Genomic DNA, 21524 nt, shown 5'->3' with positions numbered 1-21524 from the left:
ACTGAATAGTTGTCCTAAGAGAATTGTCCTGAAGCAGCTAGGGGAAAGCCCGGGGATGGCCACTGCCATGCCTTCATGGTTCTATCTTGGAGAAGCAGCAACGTTTAGGCTCTTCCAGATGGTGCCTCAACCAGGTGGGAGTGGGAGTTGGGCTGGGGACAGGGAATATGAGGTGGGAAAGGGGTGTCAGGAGAGGTGGGTGGTAAGGTTGAGTGGAAAGTGAGGGGACGGGAAGATGGTTCAGAAATCCTTCCCATCCCTCTCAGTTCTCACCCTTGAAGGGCATTTGTGGTACAGGCTGGGGTGGTTGAAGATTTGCCAAAAAGAAGGAAAGAGGAGGCAAGGGAGACAAGGCAGTGCTCCAGAATGGTTGGCGCCTGGGAATACAGCCGTAAAGTTTCCTTCTCACCCCAATCTCCCAGATGCAGGCCTTCCACTCACAAAACATTTTTTTAATGTTCAAAGTATCCTCTATCTGTACCAAAAAAAAAAAAAAAAAAAAACCCTCTCTTTTAGTCCCACTTCTCATACTAGCCACTGCCATTTTTCCATCTTGCTTCGCAGAAAAACCTCTTGAAAGATTTCCCTGCACTCTTTACTTCCTTATCTCCTATTCACTCTTCAGCCACCTATAATTGGATTTCTACTCTATAGTTCCACTGAATTCCTTCTCTGATAAGATACCCCCAACTCCTGCCTCAAGTCACTGGTCAGTAAAAAAGTTCCATGTTAAAATACACTAAATCCCTAAGGATTTGGAAGATTTTTGAGATTGTGGAAGATTTAAAAGGCATCATTTCTGTTAAAGAGGGGTGTGTGTGTGTGTGTGTGTCTGCCCATCCCCAGACAGGGGTGGAGGAAGAGCCAGACATGGAGGTCTGTAATTTAACTTACATGTAATCATTTCATTTCAGAACAAAATGATTTTTATCATGGTCAGCTTCTGCTTTTGCTTCTACTTCTAAATCACCCACAGGCAGCAGAAACTAATGCAATCCACTGACTCTGCTCTTGTCAGATAACCTGAGGCCTCCAATGTTGCTAAATCCAATGGTCTTAGTTTAGTCTTCATCTCCCAAGACGTGTCTACCCAATCCCTCTTTCTTGAAACATTTTCCTTACTTGGCTTCCCTAATACCACATCCCCCTAGTTTTCTTCCCACCTCTCTGGCAGCTCCTTCTGAGACTCTGTTGCTACCCTCTTCCTCTATCCAACCTCTAACTCTGCTCTTCTCTTATGTCCCACTTCTCTTTTCCCTGAGTTCTCTCATCTATTCCCTCAGCTTTCAATACTACCTATATGCTGTTGACTCCCAAATTTATACTCAAATTTATATTTTAGTCCAGAACCCTCCTCTAGCCTCTTCACTTAGATGACTCCCAGACATCTCACTCCAAATCTGATCACAGCCCCACCCCTCACAAAAATCATACAATCTTTTCCATCTTAATAAATGCCATCACTCTCCATCAGATGGTCAAGTCAGAAACCTAATAGGCTTCTTCGATTTTTCTATTTTCCTCACCCCATTCCACATCCAGTCAACAATTGAGACCTTTGGGTCTGCCTCCAAGCTATAGAGAAGCCATGCATTTTTATCTGTCCCTGCTATCAGCTTCCTTATCCAAGCCACCATCATCTGTCACCTGCAACGGCTTCACTGGTCTGTCTGCTTCTATTCTTCCCCAGACCTCAGCCACAGTGATCTTTTTAAACTAGCTGGATCATGGCCCTCTCCTGTTAAAACCCTTCAAAGGTTACCTTGCCCACTGTCAACAAGGCCCTACATGATCTGCCCCTGCCTCTCTTTTCTTCTCATTGCACTGTGCTCTTGTCTTGACTCAATGCCCATAAGCCACATGACCCTGATTTTTCGTAGAACACATATCACTCTTTCCCACCTAAGGGCCTGACTAGACTGCTTTTCTCCCCTCCTTCCATGCCATCTCCCACCATCCAAGGCATGGCTCCACCTCATCTTTTTTTTTTTTTTTTTTTTGAGATGGAGTCTCGCTCTGTTGCCGTGGCTGGAGTGCTGTGGCATGATCTTGGCTCACTGCAAGCTCCACCTCCTGGGTTCACGCCATTCTCCCGCCTCAGCCTCCTGAGTAGCTGGGACTACAGGCGCCCACCACCACGCCTGGCTAATTTTGTTTTTGTATTTTTAGTAGAGACGAGGTTTCACTGTGTTAGCCAGGATGGTCTCGATCTCCGAACCTCATGATCCACCCGCCTCAGCCTCCCAAAGTGCTGGGATTACAGGTGTGAGCCACCACGCCTGGCCTCCACCTCATCTTAAATACCATCTCCTCAGAGAAGTCTTCTCTGACCATCCTAACTAAAATAGACCCCTCTCAGTTCTCTATAGTGCCAGAAAGCACTGTGCATTTCCTTTATATCACTATTCACATTCTGTAGTTATCATGTTTGTTTTCTTAACTAATTTTCTTAACTACATATTATCTGTCTTACCCCTCTAGAATAAACTCTTTCAGGGCAGGGATTTGTACGTGTATCTATTTGGCACCACTGTATTTCCAGCACCTGGCAGGACTCCTAGCACAAATCAGGCCCTTGATATTTGCCGAATGAGTGAAAGGATGATTACCTTTAAGATAGCCGTCATGAAGACTGAGCAGCCCATCAGCACAAAGATCATAAGGCCTGTCACTCTCTGTTCTCGGATGCCCAGGAACTTGGGCTGTTCTCCAGGAGCAGAGCATTCAGATTCTAGCTTGAGGCTGTTCACATGTGTGATGGACAAGACAGTTGCAGCTACAAACCAGGGCAGGCCCATGATGGAGCAGACACCAAGCATGATGGCGACCATCAGTAGGTCCAGGTGGTAGCCACAGCCTTTCTGTGGGGAAACAGAGTCTTTGTCACCATCCGTAGACTAGCTGTAGTAGGGCATAGAACAGTGAGCTAGGGGTCTCAGGCCCAAAGCAGGAAGGGGTGTATGGATAAGAAGGAAGGGGTTCAGGGATCTAAGAGGAGTCTTGTAGCCCCTCCTGGTTAGGAGGAAACAAAGAAGAAAAAGGGGAATCTTAGCCTGTCCTATATATGCCAATATTGATTTTTTTCCAAGTGCCTCCAGCTTACTCTGAGTCTTACACATTCAAAGATCCATTCTTCCCTGGAAGATTAACCAGACACCCTGCCACATCTTGACCATTCTAGATGGTAGAAACTATGGGAGTTAGAGATAAGTGTCCTTATTGGCTTCCTACCACATACCCCCAGATCCTTGACAGATTTGGATATTGCTTGCCTGCTCTGTTACTTCCCTAGGATCCTAGGGTTCCAGTTTCAGCCTAGAAACTATAGTAACAGACACCAATGGGAGAATACCTGCCTCTAGGAAACAGTGGCCCAGGCCTCCACCTGAACCTCAGGAAGACAAGCTGTACAGCTGCTTGACCCAAAGCATATAGCTATATAGGGATCACCAGGAACTCTACCCAATCACCTTCCCCACAGGTATGAGAGGAGAGTAATGGAGTCCACGTTGTTTTCATACCATACCACCATGTTCCACTCTAATCTCCATAGCAATCTTTGCTATTAAAGAATGGAAACCCCTTATGAACCTCTTCTATGAGATTCTACAGTTTCTGGTCTAGATGTGCTTACCCTGAAATTTTACAAAAATGTAACAGGTTGCCATAGCAGCCTTCTAGGTCAGAACCTCTTTTTACCTTGAGCTTATGTTCCTTTCTGTTAATAATGACGGCTGTGATCTGCTGATCCATGAATATCAAGATAGTACAGAGAAGAGCTGGGATAATTGCAGCTATCACAGTCCACCAGGGATTGGGGCCAATGGGATTAATAATCCATCCACGATCATCCCTTGTTGGCTAAGGGGGAAAATATATTATTTTTGTATTTTAAGTTATAGTCATTGGGGTAAAACATATCAAACTGGATCACATATCCATATTTCTTTTTATTCTTGAGAGAGGGTTCTTAAAAAAAAAAGGCATGAAATACAGCAACTCCTTAGGAAATCTATGACCTTGTTCTGAAACCATTTCCCAAAGAGTTAAAGACACCAATGACTAACAGAAATTCTTGGGTTTGCAGGACGGTAGATAAGAAAAGAAACAACTTGCTGAAACCCCCTTGGCACAGGGGACCCAGAGGTAGCATGAAGAGATAACTATGAATGCCTGAGGACTTTCCAGACCTCCCCTTTCCTTCTACCAATAACCTACTATCCCAGAATCCACCCCCTAAACTTTTTCTAATTATTGCAGTAAAGCCAGTGCAGGGAGACCGATTTAAGCTGAATTCCTGTCTCCTTGTTAGTAAACTTGAAATAAAAAACTTTTCTTCTCTCAAAAACCTGGTATCATAGTATTGGCTTCTAGCACATTGGGCAGCAAGCCCCTTTTGCTCAGTAATAGTTCCAAATCCCCTTTGAAACAGTCAATCTTCAATTATTAATTTCTTGTGAAATATTCATTAATCTTGCACTTCCTTCCACTTACTTTCCAAACCTCTGTGTAGAGAGAAAACAAGTGTATCTCAACATTAACCCAAGTAAAATATAATCAACAACTGTATCTGTTGTCAAAAAAATTTAATGACTTCCAAAGACAAATATAAATAACTTAGACTATTCTCCTACGACTTCTCTCCAGAGCCATATAATGTGCGTCTACAGCATAAATAAAGGAAAAGTGGAGCCATCTGCATGGAATCTCTTGGGCTTTGAATGGACTAGATTGCTCCAAGGGTCTTCTGCCATCAGTAGTGAAACAGGGGTCCAGCCATCAGAGACTTGAGAAGGAGCCTAAGATGGCTAAAGTTGGGGGTTTGTTTGACCTAGGATCCTTTCCAATGCCCCTGTAATACAACAGTTTATAAATCTTATTGGGGTGTTCACAACATATCTAAACTCACCTAGATCCTTACCCCACCCCTGCAGTGTACTCTGAGGAAGACAAGTTTGCCCTTTTTTGGCAAGTGGTGCTAGAGGATAAAAGGCCAGGGATACCAACTGGACCAGAGTTGACCCAAATTCAAGAAACAAAGCACAGACTGTTATATTTGATTTGGTTCCTTATTAGTCATGACTCTAGGATTCAAAGACTCTTTAATAACACCACCAAGTCCAAAATTATGAATGGGTTAGCTTCTAAAAGTTTACAGAATCTATGTTTCCTTAGTAACAATGTTCTAAGTGGTAGTTAAGTTCTCAGACCAACACAAAAACTAATTAAATAAACCCTTAATGACATTATACCCCTAGTAATAGTACTAGCCTTCAGAATGGGTCTTGGGAGTTGAGTGCCATGTGGTACAATAGGGAGAGACAAAAAGAAGAAAACTTATTCTCTGCCTCCTGAAAATGGAACCTGTCATGAGCAACATTTTCTTTGACATTCTCCTATTTCCCTTTCTCCCCTGTCCTACCTCCCAGAGGCGTTCTTCACAGATGTCCCAGAAATTCAGTGCCTTTTGACTATCTTAGGCCTATCCCTTAGGGAACCTTTCCAAGGACTGCTTAATGTTCCCATATTACCTATTTTTACACAAAATCCATTCCTCCTGCAGCACTGATCTCAGCTAGGTATTAGAGAGAAAGCTGATTGTGCTCATTCACACAAAGGCAAGAATGCCATATTCTAGAAGGTATTATACTTACAAGAGAGATTGGTTAGTCCATAAACTTCCAACTGGTGGCATTTCAGCAAATTCAACAAAATTAAAAATTTTCAGACAATATGGAAGAAGGTATTTCAACAGGCCTACTTCATGGGTAAAGAGAAAAAAGAGAAAGGAAAGGGACAACTGAAGGGAGCATTTACAAGTCAGGGACTGCCTTTATTCCTGTCGGCCTTCTCCTCACCAACTTCTCCCATTTTCCTACTTCATTATTCTTCTCAAGTCACTGAGTATGCATAGATTTTCTCTCCTCTCACCCTATGGGGATCTACAGAACTGAGCTCAGCTTTTCTATCTTCTTTGTCTACTTAGTCAGTGCTCCCAAACTGAAATCGATTTGGAGTTCCCATGTATTGATCATTTGTTTGATTTTTTGTACAGTTTCTTGAAAAATACCATATATTAGAAAGAGTTATACAAACAATGAAATCAGACTGAGATGATTTCGAAAGAGATGTCATGATTACTCCAGCAGGGGCCCTAGACTCCTGATGAGGCTCCTCTTAGTTCCATTCTCCTCCTTCAAGGAACGGGCACCATCCTTGAAGGTTCAGGCCAAGTCCTTTACCTTTTTCATTCTTCCCAGTGCCCTTATACAGCTGATGCTCAATGAAAGTGCTGTTAACGAGGCTTGTTCCAGAGACCCATGTTTCCACAGTGTCTTGAACATATTTATGTAAATGTGCACATTCCATTGTTTAAATATTAACATATTAAGAACAGTAAGTGGTATTAATAACAATAATAATAATACTTTTCATTCATTAAACAACCTTGGTTTTTCTGTTCTCTCGCTTTTCTGTCTTGAATTCAACAAAGTCTGAAGTTTGCTTTTCTAAATGACAAGGTATGAGGAGCAAGGTTCAGATTTAGAGGACTGTAAAACTCATGATTAGGATATGAAAAGGCCTTTGAAATTTACTTGGCATCAGAATGTATGAAATTACATGAGTGCACCAAGTACTCTGAGATCTGTTTACCTTGAACACACTGGGAACTTGAAGCTTTGGTGATGGGACTCCAATCAAAAAATCAATAATCACCATTGTGAAGATAGTGAGGAAAACAGCAAAGTCACTCACCATGGAGCGTACCTGGCATGAGAAAGAAGTGGACACATGTTTTGGCAGGTTAAATACAGTAGAAAAGAGGTTAGTATTGTAAAAGGCTTAAAAATCCTCAGAAGAATGTTTTCATCTTACAGTTGAATTAATGCAAGCAAATTTAAACAACAGGAATATGTTAATTGCCCAATTAATGCCCATAAAGTGTGGATATGATGAGGGAGAATGAACCCTCTGACAAATGCTAACATAACCCAGACCATCCTCTGAAGAGTTCTGTTTGGGACATTTAGGGCCAGGTTGGGACTCTAGTTCCGAGAACTTGGACTTTCTGGGATCAGCCAGGGTCCTCAGTGCTAGCCAAAAACCTCAGCAGCAGCATCAACTGCACTTCTCCCTCATACCCAATAGCCAGTCTATTTGCAAGTCCTATTGGCTCTCCCTTCAGAACATATCCCGAGTCTGATCACTTCTTACCACTGCCACTGCTCCCACCCAGATCCAAGTCACCATCAGCTCCTGTTGGGGTAATGGTAGCAGCCTCCTAACTTGCTTCTGCCTTTGCCCTGCAGTGTTTTTTAAATGCAGTCACTGGAGTAATTATTTGAAACATAAGTTGGGTCATATCACTCCTCTACCAAAACCCTGAAATGGCTTCTGGCCAAAAGGCCTTCTTGGCCTATGAGGGCCACACAATTGGCATCATCACATCTCCCACCCCAGCTCTTATTGCTCTCCTGCTTGCCCACTCTGCTCCAGACACACAGACTGCGTTGCTGTTTCCTTAAACATGCCAAGCTCACTCCCACCTCACGGTCTTTGTACTTGTTCATGCCTCTACCTAACATGCCTTTCCTCCAGGTAACCTCTTGGGTAGCTCCCTCACGTCTTTTAGGTTCAACTCAAATATCACCTTCTCCTTGAGCTCTTCTCTGATGATACTACTTAAAATTGGCCACCTCCCTCCACCCCAGCACTTCCTGTACTTCTTTACTGCTTTATTTTCCTCCATGGCACATTATCTCTATTTTGTTGGAGATTCTCATCCAATTTAGGATCCATCATAAAAGGATTGCCTCACTTTATAGTGTGGCTTTAATAAAATACAGTACCTGGCAAATGACCTGTGCCTGCCTTAATCTAAGCTTCCAAAAGAGTGAGAGCAAAATATATCTTAGCCACACGTAATATCACTGGTACCTTAGCCTGACTTCACTTTGTTTTGAAGCCCAAGGTTTCCAGTTCCTCCTCCATGGTTTTGTTAGTTCTTCTCTGAATGTAATATAAATTCTCTGAGTATCCACTGCCTCCCCATCCCCAACATGAAGCCCATCCTGGGGCCCAGTGGCCCTCTTCTCCTCTGAACTCCTACGGCACGTACATCCCAGGTGGACATCCAACTGTTTACTACTTTGCATACGGCACCTGATTGTTTCATGTATTTTTCCTTCCTATCTGATGAGATACTATCTTTTAAGTTTCTGTTGCATCTCCCTAGCACTTAACCCAGGCTTGAGCAAGTAGTCAGTACAGAACAGCCACTTGTTAACTATTTGTCCTAGCAGGAAACAAAGACCCAGAACTTATTTAATATGTACCTCCTGTGACTGCCATGTAGGCTCACTGAAGTCTAAGAATGTGTTCTAGTCATATATGGGTGTACACTAAATATCTAATTAACTGCGTCCTCCTCCCATTTATGTACCCTGTATTGAAAATGTGCCTGGCTGATAAAAAAGGATGAGTTCATGTCCTTTGTAGGGACATGGATGAAGCTGGAAACCAACATTCTCAGCAAACTATTGCAAGGACAGAAAACCAAACACCGCATGTTCTCACTCATAGGTGGGAACTGAACAATGAGAACACTTGGACACAGGATGGGGAACATCACACACCGGGGCCTGTTGTGGGGTGAGGGGAGCGGGGAGGGATAGCATTAGGAGATATACCTAATGTAAATGATGAGGTAATGGGTGTAGCACACCAACGTGGCACATGTATACATATGTAACAAACCTGCATGTTGTGCACATATACCCTAGAACTTAAAGTATAATTTAAAAAAAAAGAATCCCTGTTAAAATTTTTGCATTATACTTCTAAACCTTGAAAATTATTTTATTTTGAGAACAAAATATCACTTGAACTTGGATGTAAAAAGTAACCTGGCAAGATGCCAAATAATGGCAAAATAAATGCCATTTATTTAGAGCAAATTTCATTGCTTTACATCTTCTAAAATATGAACAGGAAGTAGGCTGAATAAATGTTTTGAATAATGTTTTCCAGATGTGATATAACCATTTAATAAACCACTACTGACTTTAAAAAAAAAAAAAAAAGAAAAAAGAAAAAAATTAAAAAAAAAAAGAAAATGTGCCTGGCTGAAACCTCACTTACAGGAAAAACCACCATTTCCTCCTGATTTGAGCTCCCTTTCTTTTCCTTTTCTTTCTTTCTTTTTTTTTGTGTGAGAATAGCTTTTAATTTAAAACACTTGAAGCAATAAATCATCTATCTCTCTTTCCATCCCAGGCAAATATTCTCCCCCCAAATTTGATGTAGTTTAAACAACAACTGTGACTAGTGCAAAACGAAACAAATACGATCTCTTTCAGGAGGCAGCATCAAAACCTATTGGGCTGGTGGGTACCGGCAACAGGCTCAGCCTCCACCAAGGCTGAGAGAAGCAGCACACTGAGGGTAGCAAGACTTACGTGGTATTTCACCCAGCTTTGGACAGACTCAACAATACCTGGGGTGGGCGGAACCACAAAAGAATGATGCCTAAAATGAGACAAATATGCTTGGCTCCCTCATGTGGCTAATAACCTGATGCTAGAAAAATAAGTGCAAAGATAGCAGCTCCCAGGCAAAGCTGAGGGAAGACAGTTTGGGGCTCATTTGCTTTTGTTTTTTAATTGGGGTCTTACATATACATTGGTTTTCAGGCAGAAAAATTTTCTGCTTTCTGGGAGGTGTTCTGTGCCACATAGTGCTCTTGACTCCAGCAAAAATATTTGTGTTGTTTCTGTCTACTTGGATGCTTCACTGAATTACCTTTTCTACCTATGGTATTTCACTGCCTACCCCAAACTATGTAAGTGTAGAGTAGCATGTCCAATAGAATTACATTAGCCAGGCCAGGCATGGTGGCTCACGCCTGTAATCCCAGCACTTTGGGAGGCTGAGGTGGGTGGATCACTTGAGGTCAGGAATTCGAGGCCAGCCTGGCCAACACGGTGAAACTCTGTCACTACTAAAAATAGAAAAATTAGCCAGACATGGTGGTGCACACTTGTAATCCCAGCTACACAGGAGGCTGAGGCAGGAGAATCACTTGAACCCAAGGAGATGGAGGTTGGAGTGAGCTGAGATTGTGCCACTGTACTCTAGCCTGGGCGACAGAGTGAGACTCTGTCTCAGAAAACAAAGAAGTACGTTACCCATATGTCTAATTTTAAATTCTTTAGTAGCCACACAAAAAATATAAAAATAAGTGAAAATAATTATATTTATCAAATTATTATTTTATTTAATCGATATATCTAAAATATTGTCATTTCAGTATGTAATCAATATAAAATATTGATGAAACATCTTATATTCTTTTTTGGTACCAATCCTTCAAGATCAGGTATATATTTTATGTGTACAGTACAGTCTCAATTTGGCAAGCCAAATTTCAAGTGGCTATTTGCCACATGTAGCTATTGACTACCCACATTAAATACTGCAAATCTACAGAATCTTATGCAAACTCTTTCAGAGTGATTTACTGAGTGGGAAATCTCTGTGACACTGTGCAGGTCATCTTATACACCAACTTAAGAGTAGAGAACTTTGTTTTTGTTTTGTTTTGTTTTGTTTTTGAGCAGGTGTCACTCTGTTGCCCAGGCTGGAGTGCAGAAACGTCATCACAGCTCACTATAGCTTTGATCTCCCTGGCCTCAAGTGATCCTTCCACCTCAGCCTTCCTGAGTAGCTGGGACTATACGCACACACCACCACACCTGGCTAATTTTTTTTTTATATATATACTTTGTAGAGATAGGGTTTTGCCATGTTGCCCAGGCTGGTCTCAAATTCCTGGGCTCAAGCGATCTGCCCGCCTCAACTTCCCAAAGTGCTGGGATTACAGGCGTGAGCCACTGTGCTTGGCCCAGAACCTTGTTTCATAACCTAGGATTTTTTACCTAAAGTAAAGGATAGAATCACAACTTTATCTACTCCCATCCCCTAGTCCTGCCCCTGCCCCCTGCTGTCTCCCCACAGAAGGCCTGTACTGATGTGATTTAGCAACAATGATACCTACAAGGTGAAAAAGACATCCTTTCTGTGATAGCTTCGTCAGCATTGTTTGGGGATCATAACTCTAGCTGAATTAAAATTTTAAATATTCTATAAACGTTACAGATTTAGCTGAAGGTGGTTCAGAAGCTTTTCTAGGAGGGTGTTTTAAATAGATTTGTTTTTGAGGGGGATGGTAGCAAAGTTGCTCATGGACTGGAAAGTTGTGAGTTTCAAGAGTGGAAAAAAAAATGAGATGATTACAAAGAAAGTAAAGACAAGTGGAGCAGAAATAGAAATGGGGTGGGGACAATAAAAATGACACAGGTCCTAAACTTGGGTGTATACTCTGTAATAATCCAAAAATATAACATCTAAATATCTAAATGGTCCCTCACATTTCACATGCCTGACCCTAATAGTAGTAACCACAGGAAAATAAAAATAGAAGAGAATGTTAGGGCAGGAAGGGACTTCTGAGCTCATCTAGTTTAACCCATTCATTTTAAAGAAAAACGCCCAGAGAGGTAAAGCAACTTGGCCCTATCACACTTAAAAGTGGAGTCAGGGTACAAGCCCAGGTGTTCTCACTATGAACTGCAGGTAAGGCAGTTCAGGTAAAGTGAATAAATATACAGGGAGCAAGAAGCTCAGGCTATTCCCGTTGTACTTCCTGCAAGCCCAAAGTGAGCGACAGAGAAACAGCAGGCACATTCTATTGTAGGCAGGAGAAAAAAACTAAGTCAACTCCAAAATATTGAAGAAACATTGATGTGAAATGTCATTTGAACATGATTCTTCCAGTAGTCTTTTCTGTATTTTTTTTTCCTTTAAAATAAAATTCCCAATCTGAGCCAAATTGGATTTCTGATTAGTTACATGAGCATTTAGATCAATGAACAAAATACAAATTTTGACACATTATGTTTTCCAAAGATACATTCATTGGTATTCCATACAAATGGAAATCAAAATATATTTACGGGAAGAAAGTACTATCTTTCACATGAACATCCGCATACAGTGAGAACTTCACAATTATACCACCATGTCTCACACAGAGGACTCCTAACAGGCTGATAATCAGTTGACCCAATCGACGTATTATTCCACTTTTCACTCACAGATAATATTGTCTGCACACGTGTAAAATTAAGCAGTACATTCTAGACTTTTATTCCAGGGAAATCTGCCTTGTATGTAATAAGACATACATACAAATACATTTCTAAGCAAGAAAGAAATCCATTATTTGCTCCAGTTTTTCCCAACTCTCAATCTGAAATAAAGAATAGCACTTGGCCAGGCTCATGCTTGTATTCCCAGCATTTTGGGAGGCCAAGGCGGGCAGATCACGAGGTCAAGAGATTCAGACCATCCTGGCCAACATGGTGAAACCCCGTCTCTACTAAAAATACAAAAATTAGCTGGCTGTGGTGGTGCGTGCCTGTAGTCCCAGCTACTCGGGAGGAGGCGGAGGTTGCAGTGAGCCGAGATCGCACCACCGCACTCCAGCCAGGTGACAGAGCAAGACTCCATCTGAAAAAAAAAAAAAATTCCATTTATACAAAACTTGGTCTTGTAGAAACAGCCCTCTGTTTCATGAGGCAGAAAAAAGGGCAGCCATAGTACACTTTCTTACAATATGTTTAGGCATCAGAAGGGCTGAATTTCTTTCTATTTAATGAAATTAAGTAACATATAGCCTATAATCTTAAATATTGATTTTATACCATTGATTTTACAAAGTTTATTTATAAAATTTTATTATAAAATATGTATTTTGCTCAAAATACACTTGCTAGCTATCTTTGTCCACTTTTTTTTCTTTTTTTTTTTTTGAGACCAAGTCTCACTCTGTCGCCCAGGCTGGAATGCAGTGGCACGATCTCAGCTCACTGCAACCTCCACCTCCCGGGCTCAAGCGATTCTCGTGCCTCAACCCAGTAGCTGGGATTACAGTCATGCACCACCACACCCAGCTAATTTTTGTATTTTTAGTAGAGATGGGGTTTCACCATGTTGGCCAGACTGGTCTTGAACTCCTGGCTTCAAGCGATCCACCCACCTTGGCCTCCCAAAGTGCTGGGATTATAGCCATGAGCCACCGCACCCAGCCCCTTTGTCTACATTTCAATCCAAACACCCAATCATCCTCCATCCCCCAAAAAGGCCTTTGCTTTGTAACATAATTGAAGACAATCCATTTTTGATGCCCGTGTGGAGTCATTATTCTATGGGGACTGGATTTTGTAAGGCTGCTTAGTATGGGGATTTCCACAGGAGTCAGCAACTTCAGTAACAAAGTGGGCTGCTTTAGGAAATCCAACTCAACATTAGAAGGTAATATCAATAGGCACACTTTAGTAGAGTATTACTACACCATGAGCTCCCCTCCTTCTGCCAATCCCATCTGTTCCCAAATTGAATAAAATGTCAGAGAAGAGAAGGCAGGGAGCATGCTAAACTAGGACACACCATGGCACACCACCTTCTACTCTTGGGTCATCATATCAAATTTCACTGTATCCTTGAAGCATAATTGGAAAGAGACAGCAGGTGTCATCACATCATTGTGCAGATGAGGTGAGGCACAGGGAAGATGAGGGACTTGCCCAAGGTCCACAGCCAGCATCAAGGTCTCCAGGCCATGGGCCTTGGACACTGCGTCCCTGGCTCACATGGTATTAAGCTCCTATGAGACAGGGGCCCCAGTCACAACCAGAATCCTGATTGTTCACAGTTCACCACATCCTAATCCAATGTTTGTGCTATATTTCACCCAGTTAATTCTGCTTCATTTTCCTACAGTTTCTGGAAAAATCCTTTCAACCAAACAAATATATGTTAAGCAGACAGCAATAAATCCTGTTTCATTCAACTGAATAATTTGAAATACAAACTCCAGAGACTCTGGAATTTGGTGCAGAGCAGTAGGAAAATTACAGAATGTTATCGTTCTACTTTTCATCACATTTGAAACTCTAATTTAATCCCAGGTTGCAACTAAAATACTGAAATAACCAAAATGGAAAGGATTGTCTTTTATAATATCATATAAAGTTTCTTTGCGTCTGAAATTTTTTTTTTTTTAAGATGGAGTCTCGCTCTGTTGCCCAGGCTGGAGTGCAGTAGAGTGATCTCAGCTCACTGTAACCTCCACCTCCCGAGTTCAAGTGATTCTCCTGACTCAGCCTCCAAAGTAGCTGGGATTACAGGCACCTGCCACCATGCCCAGCTAATTTTTTTTTTTTTTGAGACGGAGTCTCGCTCTGTCGCCCAGGCTGGAGTGCAGTGGCACGATCTTGGCTCACTGCAACCTCCGCCTCTCAGGTTCATGCCATTCTCCTGCCTCAGCCTCCCGAGTAGCTGGGATTACAGGCGCCTGCCACCACGCCCAGCTAATTTTTTGTATTTTTAGTAGAGACAGGGTTTCACCATGTTAGCCAGGATAAGCTCGATCTCCTGACCTCGTGATCTGCCCACCTCGGCCTCCCAAGTTCTGGGATTACAGGTGTGAGCCACTGCGCCCGGCCCATGCCCAGCTAATTTTTGTGTTTTTAGTAGAGAAAGCGTTTTGCCATGTTAGCCAGGCTGGTCTCGAACTCCTGACCTCTGGTGATCCACCTGCCTCGGCCTCCCTTAAAATGCTGGGATTACAGATGTAAGCCACCATGCCTGGCCACATCTGAAATTCTTAAAGTATCCAAAATAACACTGCTAGTCACAGCAGATAAGCAGTGAAGTCAAATCAGGAGGCGATACATGGAAAAATGGCAGAGATGAGCCTCTGGCCCCTGAAAAATGTAGAAATGGAGTCAGGCAAAGAGCTCAGAGATGAGAAAATACAAATTTGGGGAACTTCACATGATAACTTCCAGGGAGTCATCATGTGGTATGGTAAAACAAGACTATTTTAACTAAAAATAAACATTATACTTTTTGGGGAAATGACTGCTGAGAAATGGAGAATTCCTCTGTCTACCTTTGGCAAAGTACAATATAATGCTGCTGTGGGCATCTGGCATTGTACCACCAAATATCACAAACCCAAGTGAATTCTTGACAGCACTTAAAGGGATAAACTCAGCCCTTTTTACGCCTTGAAATCTAAGTGGGAAACTAATATTTTAAACTGTTCCTGAGTTATAGTTTCATTAAAATATTTACTTGCTTAATACCAACTGTTTAGCCTTTAAAAACCAAACCATCACAGGTTTTGTAGTGAACTGTAAAGGTCTCACCCTTTCACACATATTCACAAAATCATATTATGAATTTTTGTATGATTTAAATTAAAAATATCTTTTACTGAAAATGCTGTATTGGCTGGGCATGGTGGCTCACCCCTGTAATCCCAGCACTTTGGGAGGCTGAGGCAGGTGGATCACCTGAGGTTGGGAGCTCGAGACCAGCCTAACCAACATGGAGAAACTCCATCTCTATTAAAAATACAAAATTAGCCAGGCATGGTAAGTGCCTGCAATCCCAGCTACTTTGGAGGCTGAGGCAGAAGAATCACTTGAACCCAGGAGGCGGAGGTTGCGGTGAGCCAAGATTGTACCATTGCACTCCAGCCTGGGCAACAGAGAAAGACTCCATCTCAAAAAAAAAAAAAAAAGAAAAGAAAAAAGAAAAGAAAAAAGAAAAAAAGAGAAAATGCTGTATTATGCATGTATAGGTCAGAAATTATTGCGTGCAATGAAAAAAAATGCCGTAAATAATGCCCCGCCCAATAGCTGATTTTCTATATGAAACACCAAGAAGGTTTTTCATTTACTGCAGGTAAGGCCACACCACTGGCCACATAAATAGGTTTCTCTGAAGGCCACTAGCACCCATCCCCCAATAGAGGACTGGGAGCACATCCCCATTTTTGATGTACTGATGGTAGATCTCTCGCCAGCAAAATGAACACCCTTTTTTATATTATCTTCTCCTTAAACATTTATTAAAACTATCTATAATAGTGTATCATCACTAATATGAATTTCTTCTCAGTTCTATATCAGAAGGCATCAAATGACTGTGCTCTTTTTTTTTTTTTTAACTTTTTTATTTTTGAGACAGAGTCTCAGTCCGTCACCCAGGCTGGAGTGCAGTGGTGCAATCTCAGCTCACTGCAACCTCCACCTTCCGGGTTCAAGTGATTCTCATGCCTCAGCCTCCCGAGTAGCTGGGATTATAGGCGTGTGCTACCATGCCCAGCTAACTTTTGTTTTTTTAGTAGAGATGGGTTTCAGCATGTTGGCCAGGCTGGTCTCAAACTCCTGACCTCAGGTGATCTACCCGCCTGGGCCTGCCAAAGTGCTGGGATTACAGGTGTGAGCCACCATGCCCAGTATGATTGTATTCTTTAAATAAACTACAAATATGCAATGTATTTCTTCATATCTGGCTGTTCTAACTTTTTGGCAAATTAAAAAGGTATGTGGCTTCTTCTCACTGATTCATATGTTTGAGGTTTAGCTTGGTATACTGTGGTAAAAGTACATGTAACCCAGGCCTTTAGGGGGCCTTTCTGTGGCACAAACTTTGTGGTCACTGTAGATCACCCATCTTCCTTTCATATTTTTGATATGGCAAATGTAATGGTCATTTATTATAGATGTTTCCATGTGACTGAAGGATGTAAATAATTCATGCACTTATTCTTTTCAGTGTTAACTTTCTTTGATGAGGTCCCAGTAGCCATTCTCCACCTTCTCAAGTTCCCTTTCAAAGAAATGGCCCATGTAGCTACTCCACAACCAGCCTCTAATCTTGCCCTGCCAAAACTGGCAAAAGCCTTGCTCATAATACAAACAATGCTATCTGCATCATGGAAAGGTTGCTGAGGTTTCAAACAGTCATACAAACTAAGTCAGGAGCATGCTGGTTGCTGCAGTCAGTGTCGCCAGTGATTTCACAAGCTATTTAAAAAGCCATCCCTGGGAGAAGATTTTTGGGTCCCCTAAAGTATCTAAGGTCACAACCACAATTTACTGTATTCAGGAGCCAGCTTTAGCTATTGTGTGTTAAGTGTCTCAGAATTCTGGAAATGAAATGTAACAGCATGCTGGAAATAAGACTTAATAACTTTTAAAAAACCATCACTACCACCTTAACCTTAACTGGCACTTGTAAACCAAAAAGGTTTTAAGTATTAACCCTTTATTCCCAAACACAGATCTATGAAAGAGGCTGCCAGACACTAGGAGAGAATGCCAGTGTGGCTCATCAGGACATCTGGAGTTCTCCACCTGGCCAATCAACCCCATAAGCAGCATAGAGGCTGAGAAAAGGTTCTGTTATATTTGATTCTAACGTGAAAGAAATGCATGAACATGCTACCTACTCTGGTTGGGAAATAACGGCTCGTCTTAAACGTCTTTAAGGTGCTTGAAAGGATGAAGGTGGTGAAAAAGAGAATACAGGACCAAAAGAGGACATCAGGAGTGTAGGGTCCATGATGGCCGCATGCAGATCCCATGAACTCTCCGTGCATCTCCTGGCATTCCTGGAGGAATAAGCATTCTGGGTGATGAAAGGCAGACACAACCAAATAAATAGCTGTTTCCTACTGAGTCCACCACTCATTGTCATCCCATGGTTGTTGGGAGAAGAGGCTGCAAGCAGCATCCCCTTGACCTTTATGCAGTTGCGGGGTGCTCTCTTGTACAGGCCACTTTCAAGCAGGGTGGTTACTTATGGTCCTAAGACATAGAACTGTTCTGAACAATACAACTTCCAAGGCTCTGGAAGGACCCTGGCAACTTATATTTTTCTTATCACAGAGGACCTCCAAACTTGAACATTCTTCAACCCTACATGTCTGGATCTGCCCCCTGTCCTGCGTGGTTTCATCTCCACCTATCCTTAGTGCAGGGTCACTGGGTAGGATGTTGGGGGAGAAAAGAGAAGGGTAATCTTCTCCCTTAATGTACAAGAAAAATTCTGAAAGGATAAAAGAAAGTGAGTAAGAATTGTTTTTTAAAAAGCTCTATTTCGGTAAATGCCAGAGTTTGGCCAAAGGGCTACTCCTCCCTTTCACTTAGAAGTCCCTCCTAAACCTGTGGTCACAATGCTAGGACATCTGGCAGCTCCCAGACTTACACTGACAGTCAGGTTAGCCCAGTGGACTTCTGCTGTCACGATGTTGTGGTCCTTCCAGTACTGGAGGGTGTGATTGTTTGGATTCTCTGGGAGAGTACACCTGCAGCTGAGGGGAAAAATTAAAAAGATTCCTGAGGAAAACAGCCAAATACTCAGTCAAATGTTTTTAGAACAACTAGTTTAAAGGCTGTCAGGAGCTGCCTTGCATACTTCTTTGCACACTTCAGACCTGAGGAGTTGAGGCCCCTCTGTAGGCCCCATCACACTCTAATTTTTCAGTCGGTCATTACTAAAGTTTGACTCAAATCAGCCCATGGGTCTTGGATTAAACTGTGCTGATAACCACATTTGGCATCTGATGTGCCCGGAATGAGTCTTGATTGGTTGTTTTGTTTTTTGTTTTGTTTTGGTTTTTGTTTTTGCCCGATTTCTATCTCTTAGGCTCTTGCTATGAAATTTAATCTACATAGCAAGGAGGTCTCAATATCCCACTTACTTCTCAACAACTTCTTCCAAGCCTGAATATCTTATTCTCTATACCCTTCGTCACGCTCTTGTTCTAAAAGTCAGAATCTCCTGGAATCGTGATGTAAGCACTTCCTGACGCTGAGTTATCTTTGGTAATATCCCACTACCGTGGCCATTCCCTGGCCACTCATGGTAGAGCCAGATCTAGAAACTCCATTAGCTTCCCCAGGCCTCCTACTCCAGCCAAACCAGACCAGACCAGACCACACCTGTGCCATTGGCCACCATGTTGCCTCCCAGTCCCAGCATGCTTCATGCCTGACCTGGCTCCCAATATGGTCAACTGACACAGCCATCCCCACTAACTTTATATGGTCTGTGAATTTAATAAGCATGCCTTCTAAGATATGGCATGACTGAATTAAAATTCAAAAAGCTCTCGACAGGTTAGAATAATAGGAAGAAATCGACAAAATGAAAAGTAATAGGGAAAGCTATAAAGCCCTATACTTAGGTTTAAAAAAATCAATTCCAAATAAATAAACTGTGGTACATCCAGACAATGGAATATTATTCAGTACTAAGAAGAATTGAACCACCAAGTCATGAAAAAACAGAGGACCTTAAATGCATATTACAAAGTGAAAGAAGCCAATCTGAAAAGGCTATGTACTGTATGATTCCAACTATGATATTCTGGAAAATTCAAAACTATAAGGACACAAAAAGGTCAGTGGTTGTTAGGAGTTGGGGGGAGGGAGAGAGCAACTGGCAGAGCACAGGAGATTTTTAAGGAAGTGAAAGTATTCTGTATGATATTATAATGGAGGATTCATGTCATTATACATTTATCAAAATCCATAGAATGTACAACACCAAGAGTCAACTCTAATGTAATCTATGGACTTTGGGTGGCAATGATGTGTCTGTGTAGGTTCACTGATTGTAACAAACTTACCACTCTGGTGTGGGATATTGATATTGGGGAGACTGTGCGTGTGCTGGGGTAGGGGGTATATGCTAACTCTCTGTACTTGCTGTTCAACTTTGCTGTGAACCTAAAACTGCTTTAAAAAATAAACTCTATTTTTTAAAAATCAATTACATACATATTAACATAAAATCATTTAAAGAGTTAAGGAGTTCTAGCTTCACATCAGCGCCATATGAACTAACAGTAGAATGTGACTAAAAAAATATCATCTTGAGCTTTATTAACAAAGAATTTGTTTCTGGAACCAAAGTCTACTCAATCCAGGGCTGGTCACTTTGCCTGTCTTCTCAGATATAAGTCTCATAAAGACAGATCCTTTGTCATGTTTGCCACTGTGTTTCCAAGGCCTAAAACAGTGCTTGGTACATAATAGGTGCTCAATAAATATTTGTTAAACAAAGAAAATAATGATAAAAAGAGGTCAAAGAATCAACCTTACAGAAATGAGAACTCTAATGCCAATAGGAGCCAATTCACTAGGCTTTGAAGATGATACTCCCTAATCATTGTTACTTTCTAGTAAAATAAAGTTCTAATAAATTTTTTATTAATTCTGATTTTTAAAAGGTTAATGAGTGAATAACTAGAATAGATGAAAGTGTATCTGTCGCTGGTCCGCAAATGCCTCCAGACAGTGTACTCTCTCTTCTGAGACAGTTTCAGACTGAAGTTGTTCATTTCACAACCAGATCCTCCACATCAGAACTGTACAGCCAGAACTTGATGTACAGAGCTAAGGGAAGAGGATCTTTAGTCATAATTTGGAGAATACTATTCCAAAGAAGAAATGTTTATAGGACCAGAGTGTCCTAGATGGTTGAAAACATAGCCAGACACTGTGTTTCTTTTCCAAGTGATCCAAACCATATTGAACACATAAAGAAATCACAATCTCTTGAGTTGAAATCTAGGAAGTAAGTAGGCTCCTGGATCTTTATGATACAGTATGAGACACTTCTGGATCTGAAAGGAATGATTAATATGTCTTCACCGAATAAGTCCTAAGAGTTGCCTGTACATACTTTCAGAGAAAGAGAGTCCTTCATTTCAACAAAGGAAAGAGTCCATTCTCTCACATGATAACATAGTCCAGAGGCTCACAAAGTCCTTGCAAAAAGAAGTTCCTCCCCATAACTAACTCAAATTCTCCCTGCTACATTTGCAGCCCATTTTTGTTTCAGTGCCTAGAGCCAAAAGACATGGTCTGGAAAGCATTTCTTGAGTCCCCTCTGTGTTTCACTTCTAGTCGATCTTCTCTGTCAATACTTTTGATTGTTCTCCTCTAGCAGCCCTCCACTACTCCTTGTCTGTATCTGAGATCCATTTCCCAAAGGGCAAGACACTTCTTGACCAGAAGCTGTAAGCACTGCCTAGCACTCTACATCAGCAATTAAACGCAGGCCCTTTGCTTAATTTTTAAAAATAAGCAGAAAGCACACTTACTAATAGAGGCTAAGGTGGTCCAGCTGGCTGTGCATGTGGATGGGGTAGGTCTCTGCCAGGTGAATCAGTTTTTCTATTGCTTCGTAGATGAAAATAATGCAAATTAGGGAGGCAAATGCTTCTTCAGTGAAACGGGTAATGTAGCAGACAAGTGAACTGGCATCAGTTGCCACAAGGACAATACACAGGAAAGCGGTCCACAGTCCAATACAAGCTCGCAGGGAGAGATATGAAAGAGCATAGTCTCTGAAACAAGACCAAAGTTCATCAGAACGTATGGATGGATGGCATTAAGAGACAAGGAGTCAGAAATGTGGTTAATTCATCTCATCTAAACCAGCACTGGAACCGAGTTTATCCCTAATTCTGATTGTATTTTGCTTCTAAATAATGCTCTGGCACAGTTATGATACGGATTTGCCTCACAGGATATGGGCAAGGATACAAAAACTGAAAAAAGAAATTGTCTCATATACATTCCTGCCATTACTAC

At 41.7% G+C, this 21524-nt stretch overlaps 1 protein-coding gene across 5 annotated transcripts in view; it reads right to left on the bottom strand.

Annotated features, from left to right (window-relative positions):
- Positions 1-21524, bottom strand: part of SLC4A8 (solute carrier family 4 member 8) — a 90650-nt gene that overhangs the window by 23835 nt on the left and 45291 nt on the right. For 3 of the 5 annotated variants that reach the window (XM_054444126.2, XM_054444127.2, XM_054444130.1), the window contains 6 exons: positions 21032-21277; positions 18127-18232; positions 17369-17530; positions 6655-6768; positions 3700-3861; positions 2610-2861 (listed from right to left, as the gene is read on the bottom strand). In XM_054444126.2, coding sequence (XP_054300101.1) covers positions 2610-2861; positions 3700-3861; positions 6655-6768; positions 17369-17530; positions 18127-18232; positions 21032-21277 — 1042 coding nt within the window. Of the gene's footprint in view, positions 1-2609; positions 2862-3699; positions 3862-6654; positions 6769-10537; positions 12571-17368; positions 17531-18126; positions 18233-21031; positions 21278-21524 lie in introns of those variants that run through there. The other 2 variants (XM_063672742.1, XM_054444129.2) reach the window with 2 other exon arrangements.

This window comes from Pongo pygmaeus, chromosome 10 (genome assembly GCF_028885625.2).
Source record: "Pongo pygmaeus isolate AG05252 chromosome 10, NHGRI_mPonPyg2-v2.0_pri, whole genome shotgun sequence".
NCBI lineage: Eukaryota > Metazoa > Chordata > Mammalia > Primates > Hominidae > Pongo > Pongo pygmaeus.
This window is presented reverse-complemented; position numbering and strand designations above follow the sequence as displayed.